We start from the raw sequence: 12,675 nt of genomic DNA on the forward strand, positions 1-12,675 counted from the left end.
TTACTAATGGACCAAAAAATTTACAACACCTGCAATGGCGGACATCTTTCTATTAAATTCATTCATCATATAAATCATTGCATCTCTAACGTAAATTTGCCCCATTTTGTGCCCGTGTCTCTTTGTGTTGCGAATCATTAAAGTTAATTCAACCGAAAACTCACATATCTGCTAGCCCGATTGTCATTGTAATTGTATATATTCGGAGCGAGTTTTGTTGATTAAAACGAAAAGTGGATCGCAATTGTACGTATTGTGTATAAAAAATGAGAGGACTATTTAAACAGAAGCCTCTTACACCTATTGAATTAGTTCATCAGATTCGTCAGCTTCTTACGTACACATGCCCAAATCCAGACATTCGTGAAGCCAAACGTCAAGACAAGGTATTTATGTCTACGTATATTTAGCATTGTCATTAAGTTTGCTTTTCGAATTTGTAAGATTTCAAGACATGATATGGATATATAATATATGTGACTTATGACTATTTGTTGGATTTTTGTTTTATTGTGCAATGCACAATTACACAATTTGATATGAAATGCATTTATTCGAGTTGAATGTTATTGAACATATGAACTACCCGAGCCTTTGGATGAGTGGTATGGGGTACTCGAAAAAGAATCCCGTGTCCCGGGTTTGAGTCTCACTAGGTTTTACCTCCCCCGAAAAAGAATCCCGTGATTTGGGTTCGGGTAGAATCTCGTGTTTTGGGTACGGGTTGACGGGTTTTCTCTGTCAGGTGTTGTGGATATGAACGGGTGGGTGGATCTCCGACGTCGCGTTTGGACCTCGTCAGTGACTTCTAACATGCTGGTCTTAAAAAAAATGTTAATGAATGTATGACATATATTCAAGGTTGGAGAACTCGGATCTTGGGAGATCTCGTTCTGATATTTCTTAGGAGATCTCGGCATCTCGGGAAAATCTCTGGGAGATCTGGAAACTTGAGTTGACTTTTTATTTTTTAATATAAATATATAAATATATGTATATTTATATACATTTTTACTAGTTTTTACGAGAAATTTTGAGAAATGAGTGAGAAATTACGAAGAAATTCCAAGAAATTATGAAGAAATTTAGAGAAATTACGAGAACATCTGAGAAATTGCGAGAAATGAGTGAGCGAGAAAATCCGAGAAATCGTGGCATCGACCGAGATTTTACCTGTTGGCTGAGAAATCTCAACGAGATGGTCTGACTTTTTAAACCGAGATCTCACCAAGAAATTCCAAGATTTACAACACTGCATATATTAGCTATTTTCCCTTCCTGATCCAAATATTTTTGACTAATTATCAACCCGCCCATTTTGGCACCTTTTTGAACATAACATAGCTCTTTTGTTGAAATTATACTCTCGCAGATTCGTGAATTAACGAGACTAATTCATGAAATGAAGATAGTACTTTATGGCGACGACATGTCAGAACCACATGTAGACGCTTGCGCAAAGTTAACCCAAGAATTCTTCAAGGAAGATATTTTACGTCTCCTAATAACTTACCTTCCAAATTTGGACCCCGGGGTAAGTACTAACAATCGTTTCATGTTTTTGATTAATTTACTTTATGATGTAATGTAAATGGTAATGAATATGAAAAATGTATCGTGCAGAATCGTCAAGATATCACTCATGTGATTGCAAATCTACAAAGGCAGCGAGTTCATGGACATTATGTCGCTGCTGAATATTTGGAACAGCATACAGATATTCTTGATATGTTGATACCCGGGTAAGTACTGTACTTAAAAGTGATGATTTGTCCATTTGCCCATTTTGACACTTCTTTGACATGGGTTGGGTCGACCCATGTCAAAGATTACTCATTTTTACCCTACCATCCATTTTGCCCCTTCCGATCTTTTTGTACACTTTTTTTTGATTATATGAGTTTACTTGAGAGACTCGTGTTTTAATCTACAAAATGATCAATGGTCAGCTATGATGACCCAGAAACTGCGATATCGTACGGTGCAATCTTGAGAGATTGCATTAGGCATCAGGTAGCTGCAAAATATATCTTGGAGTCAGATCACATGAAAACGTTCTTCCATTATCAACATGATCCTAACTTTGACATTTCATCCGATGCAGCAGCAACATTTAAGGTTAAGTATCTCAAGTTTACATTTTGAATTTTAAATAATCTTATCAGATTAATCGCTGATTCTTTTTGTTACATTATTTTTTATTCCAGGAGCTATTAACCAGGCATAAATCAACTGTGGCAGAATATCTTAACAACAACTATGATTGGGTTAGTATAAAAATGATTTATAAAACACATAGCATCTACTGTATATATGGCAAATGTGCTTAACTACGAGTCTTGGTTGCAGTTTTTTGCGGAGTATAATGCGTTGCTGGAATCTTCTAACTACATCACTAGACGGAATGCAATTTTGGTCTACTATCTTTCATCGAACTTTGTTATCAGCAATTTTGACTTGTTTACATATAAATACGTTGTCTTGGGTTGTTTTTTTTTTTCAAACAGGTCAAATTAAACACATTTGTCGCATAACATGTCAAAAGCTTAGAAAATTGCCTAGTGTTCTAACTAAATCAGATATTGGACGCGATTAATTACCTTATGTTTGAATATTGCTTTTGTAATCATAATTAAAAGCAGTTATGTTTCAGCTGTTAGGAGCAATGTTATTGGATCGTTCAAATACTGCTGTGATGGTTCGATACGTGAGCTCATTGGAGAACATGAGGATTCTTATGAATCTTCTTCGAGACTCAAACAAGACCATACAGTTACAAGCTTTTCATGTCTTCAAGGTAATTGGTAATTTATAAGTATACTACTTGTAGTGTCATCTTCCACATGGATAATTAATCATGTTTCGCCTAATTTTGTGAAACAGCTTTTCCCTGCAAATCAAAACAAACCTCAGGATATTGTGAACGTACTAGTAGCAAACAAAAGCAAACTCCTTCGGTTCTTTGCTGACTTCACTTTTGAGAAAGGTACAAAAAAGCAAAGTTTAATTCATTGTTTTCGTTTAAAACTTGTGTGGATCATTGAAATAGTATTATTTTGTGCAGCGGATGAGCAATTTGAAGCAGATAAAGCCCAAGTGATGAGAGAAATTGCTACCCTTGTGCCCAAATGTGAGACGTGTGACAGCTCTAAGGATTGTGATGGATCTAATTGTTAATGATATTAACATGAAAAATGTAAAAAGTTGTATACTTCTAAAAAACATTTGGTTCTGTTTTGGTGACAAGAACAAATCATATGTTATATTTATTTTTATATTGCTACCGCATCAGGTTTTTAATTAACATACTCTTCATTCAGCCCTTTTCATTTGGATCAAGATTCTGCTTTTTTGTTATCTGATAAACATGGTAAGTTCAAACGAGGACTACAAAATGCATGTTATTTACATGGGCATATCCATACATGGTTTTTATACATCTAAACGCAATAAATTACATGTTAATATCAATTTTATGCAAGTTCAAATTATTGATACACAAAAGTTAAAGATCACAAAATACATGTTCAACTTTACATTAAGTGAAATGTTAACAGAAGCAAAAATATAAATTTGGTTTTAAAGTTAACTTTGAGGTTAATTTTTTCTCTTATTTTAACCTTAATTTTCAAGATTCTGTCTTTGTTATGTGATAGTAAAAATGGACATATGCATAGATGATACAAATATGTATAGATCTTCTTCTATGTATATAACAGAAAATATTACAACCCAAGTCTAAGTGTAAATGGCAAAAGAATATAACTCCTAATGATGATAAACACACCTAAATAATAAGATAGACTATAAACATGACTCTACCCAATTATTAGATCATCATTTATTTTATAATAAATAATAAAAAAACCTCAAGTATCAGATCATAAAACCTCAAAAAACTCTATGCTGCCTGGCCATTGCCGTTGCCATAACCGTTGCCTCTGTAATTAGCACCGTTTCCTGTGGGGCTCGTTTGTTTTTCTTCCTTATTCCTATTCAGAACGATGAACCAAGTAAAGGCTTCCAAAATGGCTGCGATGGCTGCCAATGATATAAGAACACCGATGTATGCATTTTTCCATTTCTGTTCAGGGTCCAATATATCAAGTCCTTTGAACACATTAACTATGCCGAGGGCGATCACACTGTATCCTACACCCCCGTGGTACATGTTCCAGTACTTCCTGTATTTGTTATCGGGCTTCGGCCTCAACAAAAGCGCAAATACCTATATCACATTCACAATCACGTTCACGTTCACGTTTAGTTGATTAAATATAAAGGATGCATGACTAAGCAGGGTCAATTTGGGCTATGTTATAACTCTAAAGGTCAAACATAGTTAATTAATGACATGACCCATGCAACAAGGTTGATGACATTTGTGGATCCAGAATTTATTTTCGATGGGTGTAAAACGTTAAAAATCTATAGAAAACAACAAGACGGGGGCAAAATGTTAAAATCTAACAAAAAATACACTAAACATCATATACTTTAACATATAATTATACTAAAAAAATATTTAGTCGTCGGGGCAGCTGAACATGATTGCCTCTTAATAGTTCCGCTCATGGTTGATGACTGATCCAACATTAAAATTTACAGATCCACCACTTTTATGTAGTAATGAGCTGTTGTACAGTAAAACTCATTAATGCAAAAAAAGGTCAATACAACAATGAGATGTTCTGGCCCAGTCCATTTGACCCGCACATATTGCTACATTCAGTTTTATGTCTGGTCAATACAAAAAGGATGGTGGTGGTGTTTTGTACCTGCAGTGTTCCAAGGGCAAAAAGGGTAATTCCAATGTTGCGGTGAGTGTTGTATTTAATACCAACCGAGTCACTTCCTAGCTTGAGTCCAGTCCCCCATCCTGCAACACCGACACCGTATGCGGTAATTTGGCAGGCAATATGAATGTAGAACCAGGCAGGATGAGCCACCTTGAATACTTTCAAGTATCTTGCAATCATGGCTCCCATTGGCATCAATATTCCCCAACTAACCGCGTTTAACACTCCATGCGTCTGTCAAGTATCCAAAACACTGATTAATTATAATCAAGATCACTAAATCCATATGAAAATTTTATGTATTAATCACTTGTACTATATGTACACATTTAAAGGTCACTGTTTTTTTTTTTTCTTTTTTTAAATGCAAGTTGTTGGCACCGAATACTCTCATTTGCCAAGCACGCACGCGCTTTCAGACAAGAAACTCGAACCGCATTACAGGGATCCAAACCTTAAACTATCCGGAGGGGCACGCGGTCGGACCTGGAATCCTGAATACGGGTCGGTAAAACCTTCCCGGGGCAATCCGGCTTCAGGAAATAAATCTCACGGATACTTTTAAGGGGAGGGACTCGAAGTTGACACCTCCCATCCCTCATCCCAATGCACAAGTGCAAAGGGGTGAACCACTGGACCACTAGTGTGGGTTCTCAAAGGTCACTGTTTTTCAGTTTTTTTTTTGTGGTGATTGCAAAATAATATACTATCAATCTCTGAGCTATACTTTTGAAATGAGAACCAGTCAAATATTGTATATGACCAGTTTCTACTTTATGTTGGTGATTTTAGTGTCATCAAACAATCATTTTAGATAATTGGAATTTACTTGAAAAGCAACAGTTATCTAGTTATACTTAACAACGGAGAGTGTGGAGTACATGCCCATAAGGGTTGAGTAGATACTATCACTAAAGTAGCAGGGGTCAAGGGGCGCCCCCTTGCGGGGGCCAAATGTCGTGTCTTTTCGGTTGACGACTTTTCCCGCCAATACGAAGGGTTACCACCATTAGGTTTTCATAACCGAATTAAAACTGATTTTCACTCCAGAAAATCAATCACTTGCTTCTCATACCAAAAACACAGAAAATACTCTCTCTCTAATACCTTAGATTCGTTTTGTTCTTGCCTGCAATCGAATCATGTTCTTGTCTTATCCCAGTTTAGATTTCGAGATACCCGAGACTTGTTGGGTCGAAATACTAAATTGAGAAAGTGATTTCACGATTTAAAAACTAATCGGATTATCAATTACAACTCTGTTTTCTAACATTATTTATCTTATTAGCTCAAAGAGAAACTCATGAGAATAACTAAATTTTCACTCCATTAAGTAATGTTAATTTCAATCCAACAGGCCTAACTGTTGCAACATGTCACTTGTGCGATCAAAGTTTAGTCAAGTTTTAATTGTTAGAGTATTAGGATTATTGGTCCGACCCGATTGCATTGTGGGCTCGGTCCGTTAGGTTTTCTAGGGTTATGTAATCTATAAATAGAGGCTAATGTAATCAATAATATTCACGGGTTCTATTCTATAACATGGTATCAAGAGCAGGACCTAGTCGGCCGCCACAAACTGTTGTCTGTACCGCCCGTCGTTTCTATCATCTCTAAATTCTATTCTTCTATTTACAAATCTAGATGCCGTCTTTGCTTTATCAATTCTACTAACTGTACATCGTTCTTTCTCTCTTTGTTATAGCCGAATGAATCAATTCTTCAACCTATTTTTCTCGTTTTTCTCAATCTTCTTAGTTCCACAACTCCTTCATTGTATATTGTATATTATATTAATAATCAAACACAGAACCTCCCTCCTAGCTACTCATCCCAAATTTATTCATAAACCACCCACTTTTTCTTATCACTTATTTTATTCAATATTCAATATTGAATAAAAACATCATTCATTCTTAGCGAAAAACCAATCATAAATCACCCGTCGTTATATCTATTTATTTGTTTTGCTTTGCTTCCGGTGAATCCGGGCAATTTTCAATTCTCAAGTCTGTAATATTTATTCTTACACTATAATATTCTCAATCTCATTCTATTTTCTATATAACGTCTGATTTCCAAATTTTCTATTCTTTTAGATAATATCTTTATCTTTATTTTCTTTCAAATTGAACTCATATATTTTGTTACTTTTTTTCTATAATTATGTCTCACCTATTATCTTTTCTTTCCTTTTTTCCGTTTATGTAATCGGCGTGGGGCTGAGCCGCCTAACTTGACTAGGTTCCAAATCCCGAAAAAAAAGAAAAAAAAAAGTCTCTTGTTTTGCAGCATTGAAGAAGATTGTATCGGGTTCTGCTCAATCCTTGGGCTAAGCAAAGCAAGCCACGGCGTAAACGAAAAAAAGCGCTACGGAAAAGGAAACGCAGTCAAGCAATGCACCAAATCAGCGAATATCATTCTATTCAGTGCAACAAACAAAGAAAAAAAATTGTCACTTTTGTTTATTTGTTAGTTTTTTTTAACTCCAGTCCAAACTTTTGCGATTTCGCCGTTCGGGCTGCGGGGAGTGTTAGAGTATTAGTATTATTGGCCCGACCCGATTGCATTGTGGGCTCGGTCCGTTAGGTTTTTTAGGGTTATGTACTCTATAAATAGAGGCTAATGTAATCAATAATATTTACGGGTTCTATTCTATAACATTAATCTAACGGGCCAAACACTTGCCAGATGTTAAAAATATTAAATAAAATACAATAATGTTATTATTAAAAATATTAGTGCATATTTCTTAATCCCTATTTCTATTCACGTTGTACGTTTAATTCACTCACTTGGCATTGAACAATTATTGTAATCGTATATTGACTTTTAGATATTAATTGTAGACATGCTTGAACAGTAACCGCATGGGTTAGAATGATATATAGGATAATGTAATCCGAAGTTAAATAGACAAGACAAAGTTTGTCGATCGACAGAAGACTCTATCGGTAGACAGAGTAGATACCATAAATATGAGTTACGTTTTACATTGTTATGTTACAAACTCTACACATACTCTAGCCGTATATTGTCATCTCTAATCGGTCCCATACATACCCAACACGAATAACAACTCTAGGTGTCGTTCTAATCTCTTTATGTTTGATTCTACGATCCTGAAAAGTCCGTATTCATTAGATTAAACTTCGTCTAGTGTTTATCGCTTCTAAGTTAAATATACGTTTGATATAAGATTCCTAACACCGTCTACAAAGAATCTATTTAATTAATCTTTTAGCCAAAGTATGAATTATGGCCTGTAATCATCAATCACCTTTTCAAGGCCAGTTTCTACACCAAAAGTCCAAAACTTTTACCACAAGCAAAAACCCATATTCAAAAATAATTGACTTTTTTACTTATGAGATGAGATAAATTGGAGTAATTACAAGAACTGGTCAACTAAAAAAAATTGATATTTTCAACAATGTTTTTGATAGATTCATAAATATTTCTGGCTACTTTCTAGTAATACCCTCCAATAATTTAAATGAAAATCTTGTATATAACACATCGTTGAGCGTAATTTAGTGAATTTTTGTGGATCTATCAAAAACATGTTTGGATGTATAACTCTCCTAAAAAAATCTTTAAGTCGTGATTTACTTTTTAAAAAGTTTAAAGACGCGTCCTATGTTGAATTAACACTAACTTTTCTTATAAATACTTTTCAATAACACGATAAGTATTTAATTTATTTAAGAATATTTATATGTCTATGCATTATGAATTAATATTGAATATTTAAAAACATAACGTTTCTTAATTCTTACATTTCTTCGGTGAAGTACAGACCCACCAGCTCTACCGCCAGCACCAGCCTGACCGGTGACAAAGTTCACCGTTCCAACCGAATTTGTATTCTCCGAAGCCAAATTATGAGCACTCGGAGCTCCATTTGCTACCGGACCCATTTGCCAAGCATGGTTAAAACTAGTTCTCCCACTAGGCAATACCAAAGTAGCATAAATCACAACATCACCATTAACACTCTCAGCTCTAATCACCGGTACATTAAAACTCAACGAACTTTGTTGTAACGATGTATCATAACCATTTATCGATGAAGTATAAGCTTGAACCGACCCGTTTGCATTTGGTACAGCAACAAGTGCTTGAGTACCAATCATACCTGATCCATCAACGTTCAAACCCCATGCAACCCATGTTGACGTGGGAACACCAGTGTGTCGGAATGCCACGTCGACAGTTCCGTTACTAGCATGGTAGTTCCAATGAAGATGTGAGTTTTGTACGGGTAAAGTAACACATGTTGCATATATTGCGTTATTTGTGAACGAATAAGTATTGCAGTTTTGAGCACTAGATAAGATTGAATTTGATATCAAAATACTAAATAATATGGTTAAGACTCTACCCATTTGAAAGATTTTTGGGGGTTTAATGATCTAAGAGATGAAGTTGATCAAAGTTGTGATTTTTTGGGATGAATAATTTTTTTTCTAAGGTTTTATAATGAAAATAATGCGAGAATTGACTAATTATATTTTATTGGTAGGAATCGGCAGATGACATGAAGGGGTTGGTGTGGTGCTACGTGTGTTTTTATATCATAATAACATAAGTTTTATCGATCAAAAACTGTCATCTCAAGCATCACGTCATTATTTTCTCATCATCACTAATTATCAATAATCCTCAACTACCGAGTTTATTTATTAAGCATAGTACAAATATTATAGCACATTGTACAACTTATATAAACAAGGGGAAGGATGGTGTCATTATGCAATATGCTATACATTCCGGAACGCAGGGAGTTCGACATTCCGCCACTCCCCTCCCGCGTTCTCGCTAGTGTTGCGGTCCATTTCGATGCCTAGCGTTGCGGTCCATTTCGATGCCTAGGTGAGTGGCAAAGTCTGGTTCAACTAAGGAGTTGGTCGTCCTATATGATAGAGCGGTAATGTTCAAATTCTTTTTTTTTTTTTTTTTTTCATATTTGGGGTTGACGCCGAGAAAGACTAAAGACGGGAGAGCACGCACAGACATCCTCGGGAAAGCACTAATGAACTACGCCGCCCTGATCACCCATGTGACAGATGGTGACTCCTTCATCGCATCCTTTGCTGAGGTAGAGTGCCTGAAAGAGAAAGAAGAGCTTACTAAGCCAAAAAGCGGAATATAGAGCCAAACATGTGGTTTTTTCTCGTCAATTTATAGATAGAAAGCCCTATGATGGGAAACTACCACGTTAGGTTTGGAGAGATATAGGACCGGTTATATAATAGGGGGAGCAGACGCGGAGCCGACGAGTTCAGTCGAACAACGTAACGAGTCTAAGGGCGCTTGAAAGGAATGGGCGGGCGAAGGAAAATGGAATATGAAATAAAAATATGCTTTGGGAGTGTTAGGAGCAGGAGATTGAATAGCAATACTATCTTTCCGGCCGAAAGCTGCAGTTGCTGTCTTTGTTGTTGCTGTCTTTGCAGTTGCTGTTGTTGTTGTTGTTGTTGTTGTTGTTGTTGTTGTTGTTGTTGTTGTTGTTGTTGTTGCTGTCTTTGTCTTTCTTGCTTGTTGTTGTTGCTTTAGGGGTGGTAGTCATTGCGAATGAGCAAGTAGGGGGCGGCAACTAAAGAGGTAGGGAAACTGACCGCAATTGCAGGAATATGTTGACTTTCTTTCATTTTGGTTATGGAAAGTGAAAGTTCTTTCGTTTATGGTAATTTGACTTTTTAGGATTAGAAAGCTAAGTGCATCACTTCCCATTTGAGACAAGTCAAAAGTTCAACTAGCAGCCAAGTTAACGGTTCAAACAATAGTCACATTTCCTCATTTGTAAATGGGGGTTCCAAAAGTATAATTGAATATATCCCATTATTAGAAGTAGCTATTATTACTTTTGTGTATAAAACACAAGCTAAATGTATACTTAGAATCCAATTTCAGATTGTATCAATACAAGTTCATAATAAACTCATCATTACAATCCTTTAATTCTTTCAAATTAACATGGTATTAGAGTTAACGGTGTAGATCCTTGATCAATACTGTTGGATAGTTGCAAAGAAGATCAAAACAAGAAATTGTCGAGTTCTGGTATCGGGTTTGAGTGAGGTTTGTCGCAAAACGCGACACGATTAGAAAGTGATAAAGGGCACTGAAATGAGACAAATGTGGCAGAAGTGGGTGGCAGAAGTGGGTGTCAGAAGTTGTCGCGTTCTGAACCACTTTGTCACGTTTTGATGCAGTTTATCGCGGAACGCGACAAAGTGTCGCGAAACACGACAGTGTGCGTAGCCAGCAAGTTATTCGATTTGTTTCCTAATTTTGATTAGCACTATAAATATACCTAATGTAATCTGTAACCCTAAGCACGAAAAATCAATAAAAAAGCTCTCTAGTTGGCCGTGGACTAAAGCAATCATACCGATTGCATATAACCACGTAAATTCTTGTGTCTTTTACTTTTCTTGCATTTATTCTGTTCGTTTGTCATTTGTGGGATCACAATCTATTGATTGGTGATCGTTGTTGGGTCCATAAATTCCTAACAACTGGTATCTAGAGCACAACGTTCGTATTGGGCGCGATGGTGGACGAAGGAAAGTTTAGGATTGATCGGTTCAATGGGAAAGATTTTGGATTTTGGAAGATGCAAATAGAAGACTATGTGTACCAGAAAAAATTACACTTATCACTTGAAGAGAAGAAGCCTGATAGCGTTAAACAAGAAGATTGAGATCTCCTAGATTGCCAAGCTTTAGGGGCGATTAGGATGTCTCTTGCAAAAAATGTTGCATACAACGTTATTAACGAGAAGACTACGTTTGGGTGTTTAAAGGCACTTACAAACATGTATGAAAAACCTAACGCTGCTAATAAGGTTTTTCTCATGCGTCAATTGTTCAACCAAAAGATGAAAGAAGGTGCGTGTGCTGCAGATCATATCAATGATTTCAACAATCTCATTACAAGATTGGCCTCGGTGGAGATTGTGTTTGATGATGAACTTCAGGCACTGATTTTGCTTTCGTCTTTGCCTTAAAGTTGGTCGGGTACAGTTACTACAGTTAGTAGTTCTACAGGAACCACTAAGCTCAAGCTTGAGGGGATCAAGGATTTGATTCTAGGGGAAGAAACTCGTAGGAGGAATTTCGGGGAATCATCGGGGTTGCTCTTAAATACCGACAGGGGCAGGAAGAACGATAAGGGTACGAAGAAGGGTAAGAAATTCAAAAAGAGGTTTAACTCTAAGGACCGAGAATCTTCGGTTTGTTGGATTTGTAATCAAAAGGGTCACTTTAGCACTCAATGTAAGAATCCAAAGGTGGATAAAGCTAGGGTGAACTTCACTTCCGAGGAAACGGATGACGCTTTGGTGTGTTGTGTTGAAAATTCAGTTGAAGCTTAGATCATGGATTCGGGTGCATCATTCCATGCTAATCCTAGTAAGGAGATGATGAAGAATTCTAAGGCGTATCGGGGGAAGGTGAGATTGGTGGATGACAAACGCTTAGACATAAGAGGCATTGGAGATGTGACATTGAAGACATTCAATGGTTCCAATTGGACTTTGAAAGATGTGAGGTATATTCCGGATTTGAAAAGGAAGCTTATCTCTATATGTCAATTGGATGAAGAAGGTAATCATAATACCTTTGGTGATCGCAAATGGCGTGTTCAAAATGATGGTCAAGTCGTGGCTTGGGGACATAAAAGGGGAACTTTATACATGATCGAGGTATTCGATGATAATGAGGTTAATGTGACGAGTAATGTAGGGGTTGATTCTACTCTATGGCACCGAAGATTAGGGCATATGAGTGAGAAGGGATGAAGTTGCTAGTTTCTAATGGGAAGATTCCGGGTTTGAAGAAGGTGGATATCGGGTTTTGTGAGCCATGTA

The 12,675-nt window shown here is 36.5% G+C and overlaps 2 protein-coding genes across 2 annotated transcripts; one reads left to right on the forward strand and one right to left on the reverse strand.

The window, feature by feature from the left end:
* Positions 1 to 266: 266 nt before the first annotated feature.
* Positions 267 to 3,177, forward strand: LOC139887982 (putative MO25-like protein At5g47540). The gene is made up of 9 exons (XM_071871023.1): positions 267 to 386; positions 1,373 to 1,534; positions 1,624 to 1,742; positions 1,950 to 2,118; positions 2,208 to 2,267; positions 2,350 to 2,415; positions 2,654 to 2,797; positions 2,884 to 2,986; positions 3,065 to 3,177. The coding sequence occupies exons 1-9, from the start codon at positions 267 to 269 to the stop codon at positions 3,175 to 3,177; spliced, it is 1,056 nt and encodes a 351-aa protein (XP_071727124.1).
* A 724-nt stretch (positions 3,178 to 3,901) lies between these two features.
* LOC139891010 (cytochrome b561 and DOMON domain-containing protein At5g35735-like) lies at positions 3,902 to 9,187 on the reverse strand. The gene is made up of 3 exons (XM_071873940.1): positions 8,579 to 9,187; positions 4,779 to 5,033; positions 3,902 to 4,228 (listed from the first exon to the last, which is right to left on the reverse strand). The coding sequence occupies exons 1-3, from the start codon at positions 9,185 to 9,187 to the stop codon at positions 3,902 to 3,904; spliced, it is 1,191 nt and encodes a 396-aa protein (XP_071730041.1).
* Positions 9,188 to 12,675: the final 3,488 nt, after the last annotated feature.

Source organism: Rutidosis leptorrhynchoides, chromosome 2 (genome assembly GCF_046630445.1).
Source record: "Rutidosis leptorrhynchoides isolate AG116_Rl617_1_P2 chromosome 2, CSIRO_AGI_Rlap_v1, whole genome shotgun sequence".
In the NCBI taxonomy this organism is placed as follows: Eukaryota; Viridiplantae; Streptophyta; class Magnoliopsida; order Asterales; family Asteraceae; genus Rutidosis; species Rutidosis leptorrhynchoides.

Bases quoted from the DNA above. Each gene is read 5' to 3' on its own strand.
- LOC139891010 (XM_071873940.1), bottom strand. From the start codon at position 9,187: ATGGGTAGAGTCTTAACCATATTATTTAGTATTTTGATATCAAATTCA. The intron at 5,034-8,578 runs GTAAGAATTAAG...GATACTTGACAG, and splicing joins CTGTACTTCACCGAAGAAAT to ACGCATGGAGTGTTAAACGC. The intron at 4,229-4,778 runs GTACAAAACACC...AATGTGATATAG, and splicing joins TTGCCCTTGGAACACTGCAG to GTATTTGCGCTTTTGTTGAG.
- LOC139887982 (XM_071871023.1), top strand. From the start codon at position 267: ATGAGAGGACTATTTAAACAGAAGCCTCTTACACCTATTGAATTAGTT. The intron at 1,535-1,623 runs GTAAGTACTAAC...TGTATCGTGCAG, and splicing joins TTCCAAATTTGGACCCCGGG to AATCGTCAAGATATCACTCA. The intron at 2,268-2,349 runs GTTAGTATAAAA...TCTTGGTTGCAG, and splicing joins TTAACAACAACTATGATTGG to TTTTTTGCGGAGTATAATGC.